We start from the raw sequence: 23,724 nt of genomic DNA, 5'->3' as shown, positions 1-23,724 counted from the left end.
CCTCCCTCCCTCAAGGCGATCTCCCCTCCCTCAGAGAGATATCCCCTCCCTCACAGCCATCTCCCCTTCTCCCTCCCTCACCGAGATCTCCCCTCCCTCAAGGGAACTGGGATAAAAAGCAGACACGACCCCCCTCCTCTTCCCTCAAAACAAAAAAAAAAAAGGCTTTGGAAGTTTATTATCTTTGATAAAACCTCAACTGAAAGGGGTGGGGGCTGTGTTAACGCACAAAAACCTCTCATCCGCAGGGAGGGCAGGCGGGTGCGGGCGCTTTTCATCGTGTAGGAGACTTGTTTTTCCTCTCCTTTCTTCCACTAGACATTAAATTATAATTACATGGAATGACAGAGGATGGAAGGTCCTACCCGAGAGCAAAGTCCAGTGAGAGTTTTGGTAAAGCAACGTTCTGATTAATTAGCTCAGAATGAATTCTAGTTAAGAAAAAGCTTATTTTCCTATACAAAATTACAATACAGAGAACGCATACGATTACAATACGGGGGTAGGGGGGGTTAACTGTTAGTAGCTATCAACTAGAACAGAAATTTCATAGTAAAAAACTTCATGGAAATTAAAATAAGTCAGTTTTCTTAAGCTGTAAAACTTGAGACGAACGCCGAGTTCTAGAAGAGACACTTTCAGATCCTTACCATAAAATCCGTGTTCTAAAAAAAGGAATTTGGTTAAGAAAATGAAGCAAGTTCTTTGAAACCAATTTCACATCCCAACGGGCATAAGGAAAAAAGAACTCGACTGCGTGAGGCTGAGAGGTAGAGAGGTATCATTGTAATCACAATCTTCTATTGGTTCCAGGGGGGGTTTCTGAGGTAATTAGCTGTGTGTCAAGTTGTATAAACAATAGTATTGGCAAAAGAGCAACATTGACAAATTACACTAATGACCTCTTTCCTCTCATCAATAGGTCCTAAAAACTTAATTAGACGCATCCGAATTAACGCTTCCCGGGTCTCCGGCAGGTGAAGTGATTGATGAAGGGGTGGCAGCATCCTGCCAGCTGCCATTAGCCTGGAAAGAGAACAAATACTTCATCAAATCTCGAAGAAATAACACAAAGTAAGCTGTTACACCTTTATACCTTACCAGCAATGGGGCTTTCAAAAGGGAGTAACTCCGTATCATGTCTGGCAAAGCATAGTCCACAATCATCCCACATAACCTTTCCCCCTGCCAGGATTTTCTGGTGTTACTCTTACTCCTCGTGGCAGGAATTGACTAAAGTACATGCATTTATTTTACTTTATTTTAAAATCAAGTCCTTTTGTTCCCAAACCGGCTGGAAACCTGGTTTTCTGATAAACAAAACTTAAAATTTTAAATCAAGTTTCCAGGAGGGAAACTGTATCTTTTCCAGCTTCTTCCCCATCCCCACGTCAGGGGAATACAAAGCCAATGTTTATTCTCAGATCATTGACCCATCTCAGATGGAATGAGTGTTCTCCAGTAACCAGCACCCCTGACAGATCTTACATCTATGCGCTGCGTCGTATACAAAGGGTTCCCCACAATCGTGTCGTATCTTCCTGTCTGGTGTATGACATGATGTAAGGAATCCATCTAGAACAAGATGCCAGAGAGATCCGTAAGGATTGGGGGAAAAAAAAGTTAAATCCAATTAAAAATGAAAAGTTAATCAAGTTAAAGAACCACCAAGAATTATTTCAGTAAGGGGCAGGTTTCCTGGCAGGAAGATGAGTTTTCTTTGCAGCTTCTTGCTGTTAACCCAGCTACACCTAGTGAGTTCATTCTCTAGCAGCATTAGAGCCTGTCACCTATAGCTTCTGTAACAGGAGCAGGCTTTATGTGAGTCAGATGGGTTTAGTAATTCAGCAGAAAGCTCAAAATGAGTTTAATGATACTGTTAACCAGAAATCCTACACCAAGCCCCGCTTACACAGAGCACAACTGATTATGCTGAGAAAGCACCAAGTCACTGGTGTGAATGTGAAGGGACAGGAGAGCAGCAGTGGGTTGATCTGGACATTGGTTAATTCCCTAGAAGACTCCCAGTTCCAAGAGAAAATCCACATTTGGGCAGGTCTGTGTCTTGACTTGGACTGAGACATCTGAGTCACGTCCTGCAGCCACGGCAGTGCCACCCAGAGCCGGAACACCCAGCTCGGCCTGCTCATTAAAACATAAAGCCAGGCCACCAAATCCAACCCCAACCATCCAAATCAGGGTTGATTATCCCACAGTGGGTTTTGAGTATCTCCAAGGAACGGAGAACTCCACAGCCTCCCTGAAAAGCTGCTCACACCGTACACAGGGGACAGAGAAATGGGGTTGTAACGTGAATGTCACGATATGGATCATTTCCTCCCCTGCCCCATTACTGACCTGGGACTGCACATTGGCTCCCACTGGGGAGCTCTGGTAGGAAGTCAACGACTGCAAGTTTATAAACGAATCTCCGGAATTTGTCATCTTAAAAGAGCCAGAGGAAGCTGAAAAAAAACCAAAACCAAACAAAACACCACCAAACATGAGCAATAAAACCCACCAGAAACAGTCCCACCTCACCCGCCAGCAGTCTGCAGGACTGTGTGTCACGAGAAACAAATCTGAGGGACTTTGGGGCAGACAGAGTCCTCCCTGGGACGCTCACTCACCCGAGTTTGGTGTGGATGGAGAATTTGCCTGGTTGCCTTGAGCCACGACGTTAGTCGCATCCACCGCTGTCTTCGCGGCGTAGATGTTCGCTTCTTCCTGGAACTTCCCCATGTTTTTCTTGTACCGGATTCTTTTGTTACCAAACCAGTTGGAAACCTGGAGATGGGTATCACTGTCAGTGTTTGATCAGATTATTACATTTCCTGCTATATTCAGATGTTACCAGCAACAGAGGTGTTTTAAACGAGGCTTCAAGTGGAAAATACGAAGCTTCAAGTGGAAAATACCAACTACTAAACCTCCCAACAGCCTAAATCCTACTGAAAATACCAGTGACTGAAGCCTGACGCCAACTATAGGGAAAAGCCCCGCCAGGCTGCTCAAGGAGAGAGGAGAAAAGTCCCTTCACTCCAGGTAAAACACTTCGTACCTGTGAAACCGTGATGCCACCTTTCTTTGCAAGCTCTTCTTTGGCCTCTTCGCTGGGGTAAGGATTACTCAGGTGTGAATAGAAATACTCATTCAGCACTTCTGTCGCCTGCTTGCTGAAGTTACGCCGCTTGCGCCTGTTAAGACATTAATTGTTCCTACTTAAATGACGCTGGAGATTGGCACTGCCCTCCCCACCTCCTCTAAATACATTTGCTCTGGAGAACGTTGGGAAGGGAGTGGAGTTAAATAGATGCTGACATCAAAGCAGATCCTAACGAGCAGAACGCGGGACTCTTCAGCCTTGAGAAGAGAAGACTAAGGGGGGACCTAATTAAAGTCTATAATTATCTGAAGCAAGGGATGCAGGGGGAATCAGCCAGCCCCTTTTCAGTGGTCTGTGGGGATAGGACAAGGGGCAATGGCTGCAAGTTGGAGCTCAGGGAGTTCTACACCAACATGCGGAAGAACTTTTCCCCAGTGAGGGTGACAGAGCCCTGGGACAGGCTGCCCAGGGAGGTGGTGGAGTCTCCATCTCTGGAGATATTCAAGACCCATCTGGACGCCTATCTGAGTGATCTGTCCTAGGGAGCTGCTTTGGCAGGAGGGTTGGACCCCATGATCTCTTGAGGTCCCTTCCAACCCCTACAATTCTATGATTCCATGATTCTATGATTCTATGACTCCTCACTGATTAAACCAGATCAGCACTGGGAGTGACGGGCAGCAAAAAAGAGGTTCAGGCTTAAACATCTGGCTTGGCTGAGCTGTGTTTTGTCCCTACCTTGCGTCGAGAAAGCGGGAACGCAGGATCATCACGGCCTCGCACGTGCTCTGCTTCAGCTGCATCTGGATGGTGCTGAACTTGCCGTGGATTATGTTCACCATGCGCTCGATTTCCTTGGGGGAAATCGGCCTCGTCCTGCTCTGCTCCCTAAGCAGGTTCATCACGTGGGTGGTGAACTCGCTGCAGGCCTGCAAGCACACACATTTGTATCGACACACAGTACAGCGCTCCCCAATTCCTTCCCCACAACAAATATAGAGATATATATATCCAAAATAAGACTTTCAAGAGCTTCCAGGTTTCAGCTTTATTCCACGTACTCTTAAAAAGCAACAGCAACATGACAAAACGAGACATTCGTTATCTTTACTGTGATGTCCTTCACCTCACTCCTGCAACACTGAGACAGGTTTCCAGCTGGATCTGGTCTCCTCCCGTTCACCTGAACCCATTTTACTTCCTGTTCCGTTCTTACAACCGACACCAAGGGGAAAAAACGGTTATTTTTAATTGAGATGATAAAAACTCTTCCATGCAGAAAGATCACCTGTTCATATTTCTCTAGCTCAGAGTGGTATATCTGTCGGATCTGTGACAGCTTGGCCCTGTAGTCAGAGTGTTCAATGCTATTGTCATTTGGACAGCCACCTGATGTTGCTGCTACAGCCATCGGTCCTCCTCTTCCTCTTTTCTCGGGCCCGGAGACACCCTCTGCCAGCAACATGTTATCTAGTCTCATTAGCTGAGCATCTGGGGGATCTTCTTCCTGAATACCACGAATACTTAACACTAGATAAACACAGAGAGGGAATCAAGAGATTATTTCTGAACACAGGAACCAGCATCCACTTACATTCTGGCAAAGTGTTTAACACCCTTCGGAGGGACTTGGCAGGTCAAGGAAAAAAACAACCCAAGGAACCAAGGAGCATTAAACAGAGCAGAACAGACGGGACGCTGTCTGGAACGGGGAGTCACCGGGATGCACGGAGGGTTTCAGACACCTTAGGAGGCTGCTCAGGGTCTCACTCCTTTGTACTACATGTAAGAGTTATTTAAGCAGCCTGTAAAACCAGGACTTGGCTTGTGGGAGAGCGGCCACCCCACAGCAGCACTCAGAGGAGTGCAGTGCTCCCTTGAACAGACAGACAGACAGACAGACAGACAGACAGACAAAGGCCTGAGCGGCTGGGACAACTGCTGCATCCCAGGATGGAAACAAACACCACGCTCACATGAGAACCTGCTGGAACCTGGGCACAAGGTGAGAGATGGACCTTGTCTGCTTCACATGCCGAGGGTGCAGCTGCCCAGCGGTGGGGTGCACAGCCCAGTCGTACCCGTGCTGGACTTTAAACCCTATAAACCCCAAACCCACATGAGCCAGCAGGCTCCTTACACTCATGGCCAGTGAACCCAGACCACACCAGTCCCTACACTCAGGCTGTTCCAGTTTATTCCCCAGTAAATTTGGTTTATAAAAACCCCCTTCACCTCCCCCTTTTTTGGGACAATTTATTGTGACTGTAGTTTATTTTAAAAATCTTAAGAACTCAGGAGACACCAGGTCAGCACAAAAAACACCCAACGGCCAACAGCTTTTGGGCTGTTAATTTGATTTTAATTGCTGGGCAATTTCAGTTGGATGAACAGTTGTTTTTAACCTTGTGAAGCTACAAACCCCAAATGACCGTTTCCAAATTGTAATTGGCAGGTTAAGGAATGACTGTTCCCCAGCAAAGATAAACACAAACGTGCTTTTGTTATGCAAAAAATCGAGTGGGAGGGCAGGAGAGCAGCAAGGAGACGTTAAACATACGTGTTTATAACGATCTGCAGCGTTTGGTAGGCAAAAGGATAGTTTATCTAAAAGAAATAACACTTTTATCTATAATAAATAATACTTTTGAACACAGAAACAGCCTGAGCTTATTTTGCAGGTCGGGCAGGGGTTACTACACCATTCTGAAGCAGCGAGCGCTCCGGAGAGGCTGCAGCCCTTCACCCCTCACAGCCAACCAGCTCATCTGCCCAGCATCCCCCTTCTGTCTGCAAGGGGAACAAGGTAAGGCAGAAGCAGCCCCAGGGTAACACGTGGGTAACTGTTTAACTCGAGCCGTGACAGCAGCGAGGGGAGCGGTGACTTTTAAGAAGTCGGTGGTATTTCTAACTCCTTACTGCATTAAAATTAGCGCCTTATTAGAAACAAAACCAAAACCAGCCCATCTGCTGCAAGCACCCCTCACCCTGTGAACGGTGCCAGAAACGAGACAGAGTGAAAAGCAGCAATTTTTGGTGGGGGTTTTAAAAGCAGCAGCCAGCTCTCTGCATCCCAGCAGAGGGGTCAGGAGCAGCACTCGGCTGTCGGTCCTTCTGCTTCAACTACCCCCAACCCGCAGTGGAAAGCCAGCAGGACAGAGACTCTGGTGTCACCCAGTTTGAACACGCTCCTGTCCTGCCCAGCATCTCTCTGTGCACATTACCATGCGCACCAGACTACCTCGTGCTGAAGTCAAGCTCCCAGCTGCAGCTTAATTTTATGTCACTTGTCTAATTATGGTAATTAGAAATTAGTTATCATCAATTACACATGAGCTCAGCTCGAGTTGACTGCTGAAAAGCGCGTCTGAAGCACCGTCCCCATCTCCAGGGAAGACTGGCTGGCTGGCCCTAGCAAGGGGTGAGAAACTAGAGAGGAGCTGGCCATCAGCAGCGTGCCATGGCCTGCATCTGCCACCCAGCAGCTCCAACCTGTGCTTCATAACCTGGATTCACCACCCAGCAGCTCCAACCTGTGCTTCATAACCTGGATTCACCACCCAGCAGCTCCAACCTGTGCTTCATAACCTGGATTCGCCACCCAGCAGCTCCAACCTGTGCTTCATAACCTGCATCTGCCACCCAGCAGCTCCAACCTGTGCTTCATAACCTGGTTTCACAACCCAGCAGCTCCAACCTGTGCTTCATAACCTGCATCTGCCACCCAGCAGCTCCAACCTGTGCTTCATAACCTGGATTCACCACCCAGCAGCTCCAACCTGTGCTTCATAACCTGGATTCACAACCCAGCAGCTCCAACCTGTGCTTCATAACCTGGATCTGCAACCCAGCAGCTCCAACCTGTGCTTCATAACCTGCATGTGCCACCCAGCAGCTCCAACTTGTGCTTCACAAACTCTGAGGTGAGCAGAGCAAAGCATGGATGAGCTGGCACCACCACACCTTAGCATGTTAAAGCCCAAGTCCTGCAGAAATCATCACTGGGGAGAGTATCTCTAAATTCAAGCCAGCAGCTCCTGGATACCTTCTGCTTTCACTTCGTTTTCACTCCCAGTGCCTTCACCTACTGCCAGTACCGTCACCGATCACGAGTCACATCAGATTCTCTCACAACTATTTGTTTGCTACGAGCAGCAGCCGGTTCTGATTTCTCAGCCCAGAGCTGCTGTCGTTCAGCTGCTCTCCTTTCATCTCTAAAACCAGCACAATGGGAGAGCAAAACCGCTGCAGCTCACAGCAGCTCCTGTGAGTCTCTTCTGACAGCCTGGTAAAGCAATGCCACACAGCACAGGGAGTTTCTCCAGGGTGGCTGCTCCTGCCCTGCCAGCTTCCGGCGTGCTCCACGGGTCTGGCAGCGCCTGTTTCTGCAGACAGGCCTGAAAATCAAACCAGCAGGAGCCTGCAGCCTGCGTGGCTTCTGGAAACACTCTGCTTCGTGAAACAGAAAGGATTCCAAAGGAAGAAAATAATTAAGAAGGTAAAAAGTTACCAAGGAGGAAAAAGCCCTCATGGCACACGTGCCTGACCACACACTGCTTCCTACCGGCCCCTGATGCTCCAAGAAGACACTCTCAATACTCCAAGACTAACCCTTCCCTGGAAATCTCCCCCCTCTCCACGGCCATTCAGCTATCCCAGCTCTGAAGTTCCCACATGAGTTGACAACCACAGAAGGACTCGAGTCACAGAACACCCAGAGACTGGAGCTGTGGCCCAGCCAGTTAGGGCACAGCCAGCGTTTGAAGCGTGGTGGTAAATCCATCGCTCTTAAATCCTTTTAGGATCTGCTGCTTCTCTGAGGTTTGAGAAAACCCCGACAGCAGCTCCAAGGCCCAAAGAGTCGCTCCCATCAGCAGCGCCGACGTAACACTGGCTGGCACATCACCCACCGGATGTTCATCAAATATGCAAAATAATTGTGCTAAGCAAAATGAAATTCCCATCATTTCTAATTAATCCTTAATTAAAACACATCACAACCTGAGGTGCCGAAGCCTCACTCGCTATGCAAATGCAATCATTACAATATATTTCCATCTCATTAATTAAAGATCTGCAGTTCTGTGATGCACCGTACCAAGATCGCCGGTATCAAGAAGCAGGATGCAGCCTGCCTTCCCTCCCAGGTTTCCTCTCACAGAGCCAGAGGCGCAGAGGAATGTGATGGGTGCCTCTTATTTGGTGGAGAACGTGCAACACCAGCACCAAACCCAGCTGGGCTGGGCCAGGGATGGGCAGCCCCACGCCCTGGAGAGGGGAAGGAAGCAGGCAGTTGGGCACTGGACCTGCAGCCCTCCTCATCCCTGTCTCAGGGTTTCCTGGATGAGGCTGTTCCCTGTGTCACACTCACAGATATTTATCCTACAGCTCATGCTAAAAGCTGACTCCTGCTGTTTTCCTCAGACAGAGGCTTCCCCCATCTTGGCAGGCCACAAATTAAGCTGCTAGGGGAGAAGGCAGGAGCATATTTTTTAAAGAGGAGGTCACCTAAAGCAATCGTAAACCCCTCTCTCTGCCACCAAAACACTGTGTGCACCCCTCTACATCATCAAGCCATGGGAGACACCCCGTTTCCCTTCAGCAGCACGGCCACCAGCCTCCCAAGCATCCCGCTGCAGAGAACAGCATCGCTGTTGGTTCAGCTGATCTCAAAGCACCGTCACAGCGCAGCACCTTCCCCAAACCCAAGGCAGCTTTGTACATCCAGGGAGATAGAGAGAGAGAGAGAGAGGAGAGGAATGGAAGCGGAAGACAAAAGCCAGTGGGGCTCCAAGCACTGAGGAACAGGACTCACTACGTAAGATTGTCAACAAACTCAGTGACAAAGAGAACGCGTGCTCTTCGGCCACACCGCCTGCCAAGCTTTATAACCCACTGAGTTACCCTCACAGCGGCCAGCAGGTGAAAGAAAGGACCCAGGGTCGCAGCTAGCAGCGACAAGAAAGCAGTGAGAAAGCGCTGCTCCTTGTCAGGATGCTGCAACAGACACACTCCCCCTGCCAGGGGCCAGAATACGGAGCCCCACTGTGCAGCGCGTGGGGAGAAACGCGCTGTCCCTGCCCCGTGGGGCTGGAAGCCCACCACAGACCTGTGCCCCCCCTGGCAGCGTGTGATCAGCAGAGAAGGGAAACTCAGAGATTCCACCTCCAGCTTGCATCTTCCACACTAAAGGTGTTTAATTCTGATTTAAAATAGAACTATGCCCCATTTGAATTCACACAGCTCGAATCGTAGCTAAAAATGCAGCCCAGCAAGCAACCCCCCTACCTGCTGCTTAGATAAAACCTCTCCAAATGCTTCCACGAGCTCCCAAAAACCCCAAGGAGGCTGTAACAGGTTAGATGCCTCTCCAAATAAATACGTGCCTGGAGCACACATACCTAAGGCTTGGAAATAAAACACCCCGATGTCCTATAAACTGTTCAAAATACAAAAAGTCATCTGGGGAGGGGTGGGGAACAGGGCTCAAACAAAACATTAAATGGGGCCAAATCTATTTACATCCCTCAGACTCCTTGGGAATTGCGTTTTGGGGAGGAATTCTTGGGCACCTCTCAGCCCATCGCGAGGGCGTGCGGCTTATCCCGCGCTATTGTGAGCGATCTTAACCCTCCAACAAAGAGCAGAAGAAAGATGGGGAGCGGGGCTGGGGCAGAGGGGGGGGGGGAGGAGAAACACATTTGAAACTCATTTCCGAGCTAGAAAAGGAGCTTGTGCGCCTGGGTCACAAAGAAAGCCCAAAACCTTGTGCTATACAGTATGTCCAGGCTTTTGTCTGCTTGAAGCCATAACATCTGCTCCCCGTAATTTAAATAAGGAATAGACAGACCATCAGACATTCAAAAAAACCTCTGAGACCAAACCAAATCCTGTGTAACTGGGGTATGGAGCCTGCTCCTGCAAGAGGAGTGTTTAACTGGGGTATCGAGCCCCTGCAAGGGCATTTAACTGGGGTATCAAGCCCCTGCAAAAGTGTTTATCTCAGAGAAGTCACCGTGTCAATCAGTAAGATGCAGGAGGCAGCTTTCAGCAGGGAAAAGAAAAACAGAAGACAAACCCTCTTTAAGGGTGGCAGTGCTCGAAGGACAGACAGACAGACAAGCACACACACACACAACACACCACGACATTGCTCTTCCAAAGCAAAGGGCTGTTGTGAGGACACACTGTGACCAGGCTCTCCAGAAACCTGCCTGTGATGCCACCTCTCAGCTGCCTCGGATGGCCAGGCCACGGCCACACACAGCACTGGCAGCGCAAGGAGCAGCACTTGGCAGTTTGGAACAAGCAATCTCACCTTTAACATCCTAAATCTACGCTTAACACAGCTAAAACTTCACACACACCCCAAAAAACCCACCCCAAACCACAGCACCCCCACTTTAATTACATGGAACTAAAGTAGTTATTCTCTAAACCCACAGGAATTCACAGTAGCTTCTAGAAATCAGGCATCCAGACAGCACTGCTCAAGTGTTCGCGTACGAGCATCTACCAGGCAGTTCAAACTCCAGATCCATTCGCCACCAGCGCTTCGACCCCCCAGAGAAAAGATCACCAGCTCCATTTCCCACTCCTGTGCTTCCCGGTATCCCGGAGCGCGCTGCTCCGCTGCCTCTTTTCCTCCACCCCACAGCTAAGGAGCACTCAGGATTCTCCACGTATCCAGCCAGACACAGAACACCCCCAACCCGTCGATTCTCCGCACACACACAAGCAAAACACTTCTTCCACTGAAGTCATCTTATTTCCTCCAAACCTGTGCACAGACAGCATGGTAAAAAGCACAATCAAACCCATTCCCAGCTTACAGAAGACTATTAAATGCCCAAAAAAAGCCTGAAGCTGTGGAGTCTCCCAAGGAAAACACAGCCCACGTGAAACGGGAGCGGAGCTGAGCACTGAACAGGGCTGGGGGGGTTTGGAAAGCTCGGGCCAGAGGAGACACCAACGCACCTGTTTTCTCCTTGATCTCACACAGCACGCTGAAAAGAGCAGGCTTCATCCTGTGGCAGTTCAAGGCGTGTTTTCTGCAAGGGAAGGAGAAAGAAGGGGTGAACGCCGGCAGGAGAAGCAGATCCCAGGTCTCAGGGAGCAGCATCGCAGCAAGGACCAAGCGCCGCTCGCTCGCTCGCTCGCCTGCCTCATCCAAGGGACAACAGACCCTGTTCAACAGCCTTTTAGTACCAGCGTTACCACAACGGCTCCTTGTGCCTTGCTGAAGCTCTTTTGGTGCTCGCTGCCTCCCTCCTCCTCTCCAGGAAGAGGCCACGCTAATGACACCGTTAACACAGAATCCATCCCCAGCCTAATGGGAACAGACACACGCTCAGCTGAAAGCGCATCGGCAGCGCGGTGAGCGCCGGAGCAACGCCGGAGCGGAGGTTCCCCGAGGTGTTTTCACCTCACAGTCACCCATCTCCAAGGGCAGCCGGGAGTTTGGTGCTGAACTTCATTTGGAAGTCAGGGGAAGCTCCAGCCACCCCGTCCCCCTCCGAAAGAGCCTCTTTTGCTCCTGGTGAGCCTTGCTGTAACTCGGAAACAGCATTTAAACCACCTTTAGAGGTGGGTTTTGAGATGTTTTCTGTGTCAATACAGCCCAGCCTTCCTCCTCACACACCAGCCACTTCCACAAACACAGGTACTCGGCTCCCTCACCCCCTTCAGCTCCCACCGAGCCGCCAGCAAGCTACCAGGATGCCAGCTTTTAACCAAAATCCCAGAAGCTGAAGGCCAGCGGCCTCCTTCCTTCACAACCCCGGGCGACAGAAGCACAAACCCCATTCAGCTACGGAGATGTTGGATAATGTCACCCCCCAAACAGCCTGAGAACAAAGGCAGCTGGGAAGACAGCCTCGCGCAGCCTATTGTCCTTGCCTGACGAGGGAAAAGATGGGGGAGAAAGGGAGAGAGAAAACGAATCCCGAGTCTCCAGAGCCCACCTGGGTCTAAAACAGCGGCGGTCGGGTACACGGCAGCGGAGGTACCGGACCCAGAGATAATTGCCTAATTAACACGCCCGCTAAGTCCTGCGAGGGAGACCGAGGGGGTAAGGCAAGGGGATCGGCAGCGGCAAACACGTCCTCAGCAGATTTATTTCCCTCCAAGGAAACTTTCAGGCAAGTTTTTCACTTGGATTTTAGGAATCCTCCTCGTGCAGAGCCCTGAGAGGCTCGCGAGGCGTTCGAGGACCAGGCACAGAGCGCATCCCCGAGCTTCTGTAGCCCCAAAGAATAAACCCCCCCTACGAAGACCGTGGCTCTGAGACACCAGGAGTCCTGCTCCTGCAGTGAGTTTAACCAGGCCCAGGTTGTACTTCCTCGGCAACGCCTCCTCTTCAGGAAGCCAAGTCAACCCAACAAACTTCTCATCCAGAAGACAATAAAACCCCCTTCTCTTTATGCAAATACACGTGGGGCTTTAAAACCTGGGGGGGTCTTCTAAGCCTGCTGCACTTCAGGTGGGCTCTGTCAGCACCGCTACGCCAGAGCTCAAGTCATTTCATCAACGGTCGGGTCATTTTCTTCAACTCCTCTTTGAAACTAAAGCTCCTGCTGAATTTATTCTGCTCCAAATTAGCTTCAGGGTGAGGGCACAAGAGAGAAACCGCGGCTCCTACACAACACACGGGCAATCCCAGACCTGTGGGATCCGTTCTGAGCTACGCTGCTCCCGAGTTCCACCTCCCCACCAGCCGCAGCTGGAAGCTACGTGGAAGAGTCGCCTTTAAACCCCGGTCGTGACTGAGATCCACTCATCCCTGGGAGCACCCGAAGCCACAGGCAGACCCCAAACCAGCTACAGTTTGGGTTGGGATCACCCCACCACGGGGAAACCGGGACACCCGCAACCGGACACGACAGCCGAAGAGTGAACTGGGGAGCGGCACCGCATCGGTGGTGGAGGAAAAAAAAGCTCCAAAACCCCATTTTTTCTGGGTTTTATAAGCCTGCTCTGGAAGTCTGCACCCCCTTCTGAAGTGCCTGGTGGCAGCGGCTGCCCACCTCACACCGCCGAGGATGCAGAGCCTGTAACCACACACCGTGCCAGTCGGGGCCAGGCACAGCCAGGGACCAAGGAGGAGGCACCAGCGCTGCCCAACTCTGATTCCCGGGTGGGTGTTCCCGCCCCGTGGTTATTTGTGTCCCCTCGAAGCCGGTGGGAGGACGAGCAGCCTTCTCCTTCCTTTAACCACCGCGACGGCTTGGAACGGCGAGCCGGGGAACGACCCCCGCAGCCCCGAACCCACCTCCGGCTCCACTCCAGCCCTCCACAGCAGCCACCGGCCGCCTCCACCCGGGGTAACGGGGCCGGTGCTTCGGATGGACGGGGGGGGCCGGTCACCAGAAGCCCCGGCGTGTGTCCCCCCCCCCCACGGTGCCGGAGGCCGGGACCGAAGCGCGGCCCGGCCCGCGGCGGGGACCCACCGCGCAACTTTCCCACCGCCCCCCCCCATCATCCTCCGGCTTCTCTCCCCACCGGGAGGGTCGCGCCGCGGGGCCGCCAAGGCCCGAGGTGGTGGGGCCCGGGGCGGCGGGGCCAAGGGCCGTCCCGTCACCCCCCCCCCCACACACCCCCCCATCTCCCCCCCGCCGCTCGGAGCTGAGTCACGGCGCCGGGCCGCGCGGGAAGGCGGCCGGTACCGAGCCGCTCGGCCCGCCGGTACCTGGCCTGGGCCTCGTCCAGGCTCTGGTCGGTGATGGCCATGATCTGCTGCAGAACGTCGCCCGTGTCGTGGTGCCCGGGCGGCGGCCCCGGCGGGGGAGCGGCGGCGGCCGGATCCCCAGCGGCCGGCGGAGGAGGCGGCGGGATCCCCCCCGGTAAGGCCGGCCCGGCCCCGCGAGCCGCCGCCAGCAGCCGCGACGGATCCTCCATGGCGGGGGGCGGCGGGGCCGGTTCCCGCACAACAGGGCCCAGCGCCCGCAGCCGCCCCCTGCGCCGCCGCCGCTGCCGCCGCCACCGGGCCCGGCCCCGCCAGGCCCCGCCCACCGCCCGCCGGGTCCTAGCGCCGCCCGCTCCGGTGGGGTCGGGTCCTAGCGCCGCCCGCCCCGCGGGTCGCAGAATCTCAGCGTCCCCCGGCTGGAAAAGCCCTTTGAGATGGGCGAATCCAACGGGCCCCGGCCCCTGCTCACCCCCATCCCCGAGCGTCTGGTCTGCCCGGCTCTTAAACCCATCCCGGGCGGTGACTCAACCCCTTCCCTGGGCAGCCTGTCCGGGGCCCGACCCCCCTTTGGGGAAGGGTTTTTACCCGGGGTCTGACCTGCCCCTGCCCTGGCGCCCAGCGCTCGGGCGAAGAGACCGGCCCCCATCTCTCCCCACGTCCTGCCAGGTCAGTGTAGGCGGTGATAAGGTCTCCCCTCAGCCTTCTCTTCTCCAGGCTGAACACCCCCAGCTTCATCAGCCGCTCCTCGGAAGGTTTGCTGCTCCCCAGCCCCTTCCCCAGCCTGGTCACCCTTCTCCGGACACACTCCAGGGCCTCCATGTCCTTGTAACGTGGGGCCTGAACTCTGCAAGCGCTGACTGATGAGACACAGAGCGAGCACCACTGAGGAAACGCTCCATTTCTCCACCTAACATGATTAATAAACCATCCTTTCTCATTCTTGGGCTGACTGGGGAGGGGGGGGGGGGAAAGGAGCTGGATTAGAAGATGACAAGAAATTAAATTGTCTTGCAAAAGTTCCTGCTGATGCAGCCCCAGGAATGGGGAGAGCTGTCTGCAGCCCTCTGATGAATCGCCCGGTGCGGTTCGATTGGAAATGGGCTGGGCTATAATTAGCAAGTGAATTCTCTCCTGTCAGCAAAAAAAGCCAAAAACAGGGGGAGGGAAGGGGGCAGAGTTTGTTTTAAAACTAAAGCCAGGACTTCAGATGCCAACTGACAGCTTATAGACCAAGCCTGAAGCCCACAGAGCATAAACTCCCAGGGAGATAGAGATGGGGAGACGAGGTGCTCAGGGATGTGGTTCAGCAGAGGACAGGAAGGCTTGGACTCGATGATCTTAAAGGGCTTTTCCCACCCAGGCATTCTGGGATTCCAGCACCAGCTCTCCTTTCCATTTCCCACCTCTCAGCAGGTCAGAGCGATGACAAACTGGAGCTTAAACCCAAAGAAAAACCCACCATCTCCAGCTCCCCCTGGTTAATCTCACTTCTCCTCTACTCAGCATTTCCTCTTCCTGTGTGTTGGGGTTTAGTTGTTGTGGTGGTGGTGTTTTCCCTTCTCTCCCTCTAGAACATAAACCCTGGGTGTCCCTCAGCCCCTCCAGCACTGCCCTCCCCAAACACAGCAAACCCCATATTACTTTTGGCAGCAGCTCCCTTCAGGAATTCCAACCAGGCAGCAAGGCACGACCTCTCATTCCTAGACCCACACAGCCTATCTTTGATCCAGCTGGGTGTTCTCCCTTCTCCCACGTTGGAGCCCTTCAGAATGGTTCCTTGGTGTCTCTTCCTTCCTCCCACCCCACAAAAAGTCTGGAATAATCTCATGCACCTCAAAAAAACCCCCACCTCCACCTACTCAGGCAAAGGTTTGTGGGGCAGGGAAAACCAAAGCGTGAAGTCCCACAGAACCCCCAAAACCCCCAACCTCTCCTTCAGCTGACACCGCTGTGAGGGGTGTTAAAATCCCCCTCCCACCACCATTTCTTCCCCCAGCCCACTGGAAAGAGCACCAGTTCCTGTCTCTCCTAATTATCTGCCCTCCCACCTCTTACAGCCCACTGGGAACAGCAGCTCCAAGTCACCTGGGAAGAGAAACCTCTCTGAAGAAGTGCAGGCAACCACCTCCACCCCTCCCAGGCTCAGCCCTCCCTCAGCCACGAGCTCCAGCAAAGGTTTGGGACTTTTCTTTCCCCCTCCTCCTTACACTATTTACCTGTGTGAAAACCCCATGGGGGGGAGTTGTAGGTTCAGTTACCACTAACTCAGTGGAGTTGCTTTCACCCAGCCTGTACTGACACCCTGTACACCTTGTGTGGGGTACAAACCACCCCTGTTGGTGTTATGAATGACACTTCAGCCAGCTCTCATACCCTCTCCTCCCCCCCTCATTAAGAAAACCCAGAGCCCAACGTTTATTAATTGTAAGATCAGCTGTGGATGAAGCAGACCCTGTGTGCTTCCTGCTTGGGGGAACAGAAAAGGTCTGAATTTGCCCTGTGCCAGCTCCATCGCTCCCAGCAGCAGCTTCCCCTGTGTTCCCTGTTACATCCTCCCTGCAGCCTGCTGCCCCCCACCTGCTTCCACAGCCCCTATCCCAATGACAGCATTCTCCAGGGAAAGGGAAAGGAACTGGAAGCCTTCCTTAGCATTAAAAATTAAAATTATGGCCTTTTTTTAGCCTTGCCACACTCTTCACAGTGGAAGACTTCCCCAAACCCACTGAGCCTGGTGTTGGCAAGCAAAGAACCAAGGCTGTGGCCTTACCCCTGCTCTGGCTGCAGGTTCCTTCCTCTGGTCCTCTCCACAACCTTTCCAGAGGCTTCAGCCCCTCCAGAGACAGTCACATGAGCAGCTCTGGAGGGCACAGCCTGACTGGAAGGCAGAGCCAGTCCTGAAGGATGAGGGGATGAAGCCCAGCATCCCTCCCTCCCTCCCAGCATGACACCACACAGCTGGAGGATGCTGCTGCTCCAGGGGCTTCAGGGTGGGGAGAAAGGGGGGGGGAAGGAAAGTCCAAACCTGCTTTTCTAAAACCCAGGACAAAATAGTTTATTTAAAAAAGGTCTCTGGGACACAAGGGTGAGAACCATATTCTGAGACTGTCACCTTAACAGGGTCACCTCCTGGCCCCGTGCTGCAGGGAACAGTCCATACACACACCTTGGGGTAACAGCACCTCCAGTCAAGTCGTCTTGAGGGGACCAGGCAGGGGTCTGGCAGAACAGGGCCCACTTTATTTAAAAATAACCAACAGAAATGAGAAGTCCAGACATTATTCCCAACCCTGCCTTCCCTTCACCTCTCCCTGCGCTCACGGCAGCCCCCGGGGAGTGACTCCCTCTGGATTTTACACCCTCCCAGCCACATTCACACTGTTCCAACTCAACAGCACGAAGGTGAAGGGAACCCAGAGCCTTACAGGTTGCCAGCTGTGACCATTCCTCTGCCAGCAGAGCCCCTGCCCTCCACTCACATCCTGGCATCACCCATCAACAGGCTGACATGGGAAACCACATCCTACTGTTAATTACTGCTGCCAATCCCTCCCGGCGCTCTGCTGGAAGAAGGGCAGCACGGGCACAGGCTGTTAATGTGTCACTGGAGTGGCTGAGTTAAGGCACAAACCACACATTAAACCCAAGGCAAAACAGGGCTCGCCTTGGAACGTGACCCAGACGTGTCCCAGGGGGTTCCAGTGGCTGGAAAGGGGTTCAAGGGGAACGGGACTCGCCCCGTGTCTCTGAACAGGGAACAGGCTGTGCACACCGCATGGTACTGCTCAGCAGAGCACAGACACAGCTGTGCTCAGGCACAGCACCCCTCTGGCTCAGGAAAGGATTAAGGACCCCCCAAGGTGTCCTCTGTGAGCCCGGGATACTCAGGAAATCGGGAAGCAGAGTTAGGAAAGCAGAGTGTGCTTCTCAGGAAGCGATCTGTCTCCGAAGAGGCCTCGGAAAGAGGATCTGAGGCAGGAGGAACAGCCTGAATACAGCTCTCCAGGGGAACACCATGCAGCTCTGTCTAGGAGGCAGCACGTAAAGCTGAAGAGCTCCTTGGAGTACACTACCACAGGCAGGGCTGAGTAACACTGAAGGACCGAGCAAACACTTGGCTGGTGGAGAGATCACGCGAAGCCTCCCGGCACACGCTCCTGATGCTGCTAAATTAGATCAACTATGCGTTAGGAACAGCGTCTTTAAGGGGATTACTGCTCAGGGTGTGCTGGTCCTACACCACACACCATCCTGTGGCTCCTTAAAAGCATCCTGTCCTTTACTGGGACAAGTCTTGGAGGGAAGGATTTATGCTTGAGCACATAAAGAGTCTCAGCTGCTTCAGAAGCGGCTCGCTCGGGGCTTCACTCTCTGCTCAGCAAGCAAGAGCTAAATGGAGGAATCCACCGTGAAGTGCCCGTTCTGGGAGAGTGTCCTGCGGTCTGTGGTGTTCAGCTTCACCACCGTGGGGGTGTATTTGGAATTCCTGTAACAGACAAAGCAGAGGATCCTCCGGAAGGTGCTGCGCATCTCGTTGTCCCGGTAGGAGTAGACGATGGCGTTGATCAAGGAATTGATCTCTGCCAGCAGAAGGACGTACTTCTCCACTGCTAGAACGTTGCAGCTCTTGCAGCCCAAGCCATCCAGGAGCAGCACGACTTGGCCTGGTGTCCAGCAGATGACAAAAGCACCTGGGGAGAGAAGAAACCCTGTTAGAAAATAATCATTCAAAAAGCAAGCAGGGTCCTGGCCTTGCCTGGACACTCACCATGAGGATGCTCCACAGCATCACTGGTGGTTTAATCTCAAGGGAAAAGCCATGTTAAATGGAGGGGGAGGAAAACCCACCCCAAACTAATTTCACTCTGTATTTCTGCTTTGGAGGAAAGGCAGAGATTCCACTGGTGACTACAAGGAGTGGTCTCCCCTCTGCTCCCCCCCACCCCATCCACTCCGAACGGCGCTCCCACTTACCTCCCCTGCTCCGTGTGTCCTACTGACACACCCCTCCCTCCAGAAAAAAGGGGAACAAGCCCTAAAATCATGGGACAGTCAAAGCAATACTGCTTAAATGAGATAACCTCTGCTTTCCTACCATGTGTAGGGGCCTTCAGTATTCAGAGGTGGCCAACATTTGGGGCAGCCAATGCAGCCCCTGTCCCACAGCCCTGCGCTGGGCAGAGCACAGAGCACAGCACAGCCTCTGCTGCCTGGGCAGACACGACTTTCTCCCCACCACCTGCAAAGCTCTCTGGCAAAGGGATAATTGCTGCTTTGCATGACGAGGTGGGAGGTGCCGGCGGCTCCTCAAGCCCTTGTTACAGTGGTGATTTTTAGGGCTGACGCAAATGGAGCCCTCGCCCATCGGCGCGCGCGGAGGTCACGCGTAAGGCTGGGTCTGAGAGCACAGGAGCCCAACCAGCTTCTGGGAAAGAGCGTGAGGGGGGGGTAAAAAACCAAACCACCACTGAAAGACTTGCTGGGAGCTTTGCCACTGCACCTTCTGCTGCAGAACAGTCATCAGGAGACAGCAGCAGCCACCGGGACCGGCACCAACACCGAAAGGATGACTTCAAAGCTGTCACTGAGGAAGATGCTGCAGTGGGGGAGCCAGAGGAACGCTTGGGGAGGGATCTCAGGGTTTCTGGGAGTGTTCTCTGCTGATTCCAGGCCATGCATCATGCAGCCTGGTTTATTATTTAAGTGATTCATGCGCAGCAGCCGCCCCAGCTGGGCCAGGCAGCCTTCCCCTACTTGTGGGCATGACTCTGCTCCCTTTAAATCCAGCGGCTCTACACAGGAGAGTCCCAGCTGTCAGGCAGGAAGGTGCCAACACTTCTGCCTCCAACAAGCTGGCAGGAAAGGGACCTGCTTGCTTTGGGATGTAACATTCCTTAGCCAGGTTCTCAGCACCTGGGGCCAGGCTCCCAGCAGCACTAAGTAAAGCCAGAGGAATGCTGAAGATGAGGTGGGGGGGAACCACAAAAGGTGAAGAAAAGGTACTGAAAACATTTTGTGCAAGCATTCAGGACAAAGATTTCTTCACTCCATTGCAGAAGCACAAGTCTTCAGGACAAAGCCCGAACTCCTGAGGATCTATCCCAGCGTGCCACCAAGGACTGTGCCCTGGGGTTTAGGGCTTCATCCCTCTATCGCTCAGCAGCCAGCGGGAAGATCCACTAACTGCATCTCAAATGTACCTTGGACTCATTACAAGCCCCCAGGTCAGCCCCAGACCTGTTCCCAGTGCCCAGGACCTGCAGGACCATCAGCTCTGGCTGCTCTGCCTGACCACGAAGCGGCACAGAGACAGCTCCTCCCGCGCCCTCGGCCTCCTCGCACGCTCACCAGCAGCTACACCCTCTGATGCATAAGGCGCAAAGTATTTCTCTGTGCAGAGTCCAAGTTTGCACAGGCTGGGGAGCCAGGGTGAAGAAGTAATTACTCCAGGGCTTTCACAGGGAGGAGACAAACCCTCCTCAGCCTGGGCTCTCTGCACACTGGATCTGAACGGGAAGGTATTTCCCTCCCCCTCCTGCCAAGCTGATTCCCTCCTGTGCCAAACCCACTGCTGCTTCTCCCTGACACCATCCCACAGAGGAGGGGAGAATATCTTGGGTTACAGGAGTCCCAAAGCCCTGATGAACTCCTGAGTGTCCCTCCACTCTCCACACCAGGTCCCAGTGAACCCATGGCAGCTCTTCCCAGCCTCCAACCCAAGCATTTCCCTCCTCCAAGGCAGAGAACAAGAGCAGGCATCAAGGGGGAAGGCATCTCCCAAAACAAGGAGATGAGCTGCACCCTCCTCCTTGGCCAGCATCCCCATCCCACCAACCCTCTTCCAGTTGGTATAAGCAAAGCCTCATTAAAGTAAGCAGTGCTGCCAACACCGAGGGCTCACCCCTGATACAGTTTGGGAGGGGGAACAAACCAGCCTCTCTCTACACCATGAGCTGTGCAAAATACCCTAAACAAGCATTTCTTCAGTCCCTCAGGGCTGAGCAGAGAGTTGGGGGAAGCTGTGAGCTCCCAGCTGTGTCAGAGACTGCGAGGTGGGGGAAAGACATCCCAGGCAAGGCAGGAACGGGCAGAAAACTCCCCTTTCCACGCTCACAAGTTGCAACAGGACCCAGCAAGCCAGCGTGCCCCCGAGCAGAGAGCCACCGAGCAGCCAGCCAGCCCCTCCACCGCTCCCACTCCCCACCCCCTTCACCCCCAGAGCCCGGCTCTGCCAGCAGGAGCTCGCAAGGGAGTAGCCTTTGTTTGCAGCTCCCAGGTTTCCCTGACCGAGCAGATTCTGCGCTTATCAGGAAGGATTTGCCAGGGGTTGTGACCGCCAGCCCCACGCCGAGCTGCGCTGCAGAGGTCTGAGCGTGCTGTTTACTTCTCTTTAACCAGGGCTTCGTTAGACCTTTACAGCAGGAGGCAAAACTAAAAGCAGCTTCAAGAAACCACGGGGCGATGGGCTGCCCGAAGCGCGGTGCACGCGCCCGCTGCTCACCGTGGGCCGAGTGAAGTCACATCTCCCGGCCCTAAAACCACTTCCAGTTACTATCTGCTCCTCCTGGGGAGAGCAGGCGGATGCAGACAGACAGACTGACGGGCCGTTAGCACTCTGCAGGAGACCCTGTGCTGGCAGGGAGGCAGCTGGGACCCAGAGCTCAGAGCTCCTGGGGTGTATTTACCAGAGCAGATTGAGACCCAGCACTGAGCAGCTCAAAAAAACCAACATAAAGAGAAGAAAACAAACCCGAGCAGAGTTCAGGGCTTTGTCCCAGTCAGCAGGAAGGAATTTGGGCACAACTCCCTCCCCCTTTCCTCACTGCCTCAGAGGATCTGCCCCAAACCTCCCTCCATCCTCTAAGGACAGAGGAACCAGGCGCAAACTCTCTCTTGAGGGCTGGTTACAACTCCCAGTTGCACTCTATGGAGGAAGGTCACTCCAGCATCACTCTCTGCCCAAGAAGCCTGCACCCACAGCAGTCAGACAGCACCAAGGCACCTTAGTTACTGTGCCTCTAACCTGGGCAGGGGGGAGAAAGACATTTGGGAACTTGCTCTCCCCTCTGCAGCTCTCAATTCCTGCAGCCAGCCCAGACCACCACCCCCACCGAAGCATCGCCCCAGCAGCATCAGGATGTCACTGCTGCTCAGCACCAGGATGTCCCCTCTCCACCCCCACATCACCCAGGATGGAGGATCAGAGCAAGGACAGCGAGCAGATACTCACTCAGGATGATGGTGACTGTCTTGACGAGGCTGATCATGGTCTCCTTGTAGCGGGGGTGGAAGTTAGTGTGCTTGGACATCCGCGTCATCTTCCTCTTCACGTAGATGAAGATGTGTGTGTACACCACCACCATGATCAGGAAGATGACCAGGTTAGAGATGGCCCAGAAGGTCAGGTAGCTCCGGCTGTAGAGCGGCGCCATGCTGGAGCACTTCTCCAGGGCACAGAGGCAGTGCCAGCCGTAGGATGGGATGAGCCCCAACAGCAGGGCCGTGACCCAGATGCAGAAGATGAGGATCATCACACGCTGGTTGGACATCTTGCTGTGCAGCTGCATAGCAAACACAGTCTGGTGCCTCTCCACAGCAATGGCCAGCAGGTTCACCACAGAGGCTGTCAGGCTGGTGTCCAGCAGGCTCTGACGGATGAACCAGGTCTTCAGGGAGAGCTCTGCTGTCCTGGGTCCCGTGTGGAACATGAGAAACATGTAGGCGATGCCAGCAAAGAGATCGGCGGCTGCCAAGTTCCCCAGCAGGTAGTAGATGGGGTAGTGGAAGCGCCGGTTGATGATGATGGCGGTGATGACCAGCAGGTTGGTCAGGAGCACGATGACGCTCACCGTCAAGCCCAGGGCAACAACCAGGACATCCTTTGTCCTCCAGTACGTGGTCAGCTCTTTGCGGCTGTTGTTGTAGAAGAACCCCACGGTCTCGTTGTAAAAGCAGTGCTTCATCGCTGCCGCCCTAGGGGGAAAGATGCTCATCGTTAGCTGGTTGTGCACACACACAATTAGAAGCTGGGGTGACGTGGAGTGTTCCCTTAATGGCTTTGACACAGATGGGAGGTGAGGAGGAGCTTGAAACACCCAGGGACGACCACACGAGCAACAGGAAACCATTTCTGGGCTCAAAGCAGAGCTGCACACCTCAGGCCGAGTCTTTATCTGTCCTCAAAACCTTCCAGAGGACTCAGCAAAACCCTGAACATGCAGGAGAGGAGATAAGTCTGCCAGATCTGATAAGGGATTCTCCTTGTCCGGCCCACGCAGCCTCATGGGGATGACAGATAAAAGATTTCTGTTGCCCCAGATGTGAAAACAAAGCAGCAGCGGAGATGCTTTATCAGTCAATCACTACACAACACTCTGATGGGGACTGTGAGCCTCTCCAGCTGCTGCAGCCCCAGGACCACAGCTCCTGGGTCAGTCAGCACACAGAGTCCCCTTCCCAGCGTGGCACAGTGCTTGCCAATCCCTCAGGAGATGAGAGTGCTTCCCAAGCATCACTCAGGGCACGTAGAGCGGTGCAGAAACAAGCTCCTCAGCCCTGAAACGCTCAGAGCAGGGAGGAACCAGCACCTACAACCTGCAGCATCTGCAACCCCTGGAGCATCTCTAAGCAACACACCAACATGAGGGTCAGCACACACAGTATCAGCTTCTGAATACCACCCACTAGTCACCCACACAGCAAGGGAAGAGACTTCTCTTCCCTTCCAGATCTGGAGCACGGCTGCAATTCCAAGCTCTCTGCACCCAGTGGGGAACAAACATGAGAGGGAGAGAGATGTTTAAGCCTCACAAGGGATTTCCTCCACCTTTCTTCGATACATCAGGCACGGCCAGGACTGAGACCGACACGGCGTCTGTCAGGAGCATCACGTTAAGTATTAATTAGCAGAGACCATCTATAGCTCTGGTAACGAACT

The 23,724-nt window shown here is 53.5% G+C and overlaps 2 protein-coding genes across 2 annotated transcripts; both read right to left on the bottom strand.

The window, feature by feature from the left end:
* Positions 1 to 170: 170 nt before the first annotated feature.
* PBX4 (PBX homeobox 4) lies at positions 171 to 14,062 on the bottom strand. Its single transcript, XM_084277823.1, has 9 exons — positions 13,794 to 14,062; positions 11,084 to 11,157; positions 4,395 to 4,636; positions 3,845 to 4,035; positions 3,062 to 3,197; positions 2,631 to 2,787; positions 2,359 to 2,465; positions 1,489 to 1,575; positions 171 to 1,026 (listed from the first exon to the last, which is right to left on the bottom strand). The coding sequence occupies exons 1-9, from the start codon at positions 14,000 to 14,002 to the stop codon at positions 934 to 936; spliced, it is 1,296 nt and encodes a 431-aa protein (XP_084133949.1). The 5' UTR covers positions 14,003 to 14,062; the 3' UTR covers positions 171 to 933.
* A 4,114-nt stretch (positions 14,063 to 18,176) lies between these two features.
* LPAR2 (lysophosphatidic acid receptor 2) lies at positions 18,177 to 22,756 on the bottom strand (the record flags this gene model as incomplete). Its single annotated transcript, XM_084277840.1, has 2 exons — positions 22,018 to 22,756; positions 18,177 to 18,478 (listed from the first exon to the last, which is right to left on the bottom strand). The coding sequence occupies exons 1-2, from the start codon at positions 22,748 to 22,750 to the stop codon at positions 18,177 to 18,179; spliced, it is 1,035 nt and encodes a 344-aa protein (XP_084133966.1). The 5' UTR covers positions 22,751 to 22,756.
* Positions 22,757 to 23,724: the final 968 nt, after the last annotated feature.

The sequence above is a fragment of the Gallinula chloropus genome, assembly GCF_964237585.1.
Source record: "Gallinula chloropus genome assembly, chromosome: 36".
NCBI lineage: Eukaryota > Metazoa > Chordata > Aves > Gruiformes > Rallidae > Gallinula > Gallinula chloropus.
Note: the sequence above shows the minus strand (reverse complement) of the source record. Positions and strands in the feature narration are given on the sequence as shown.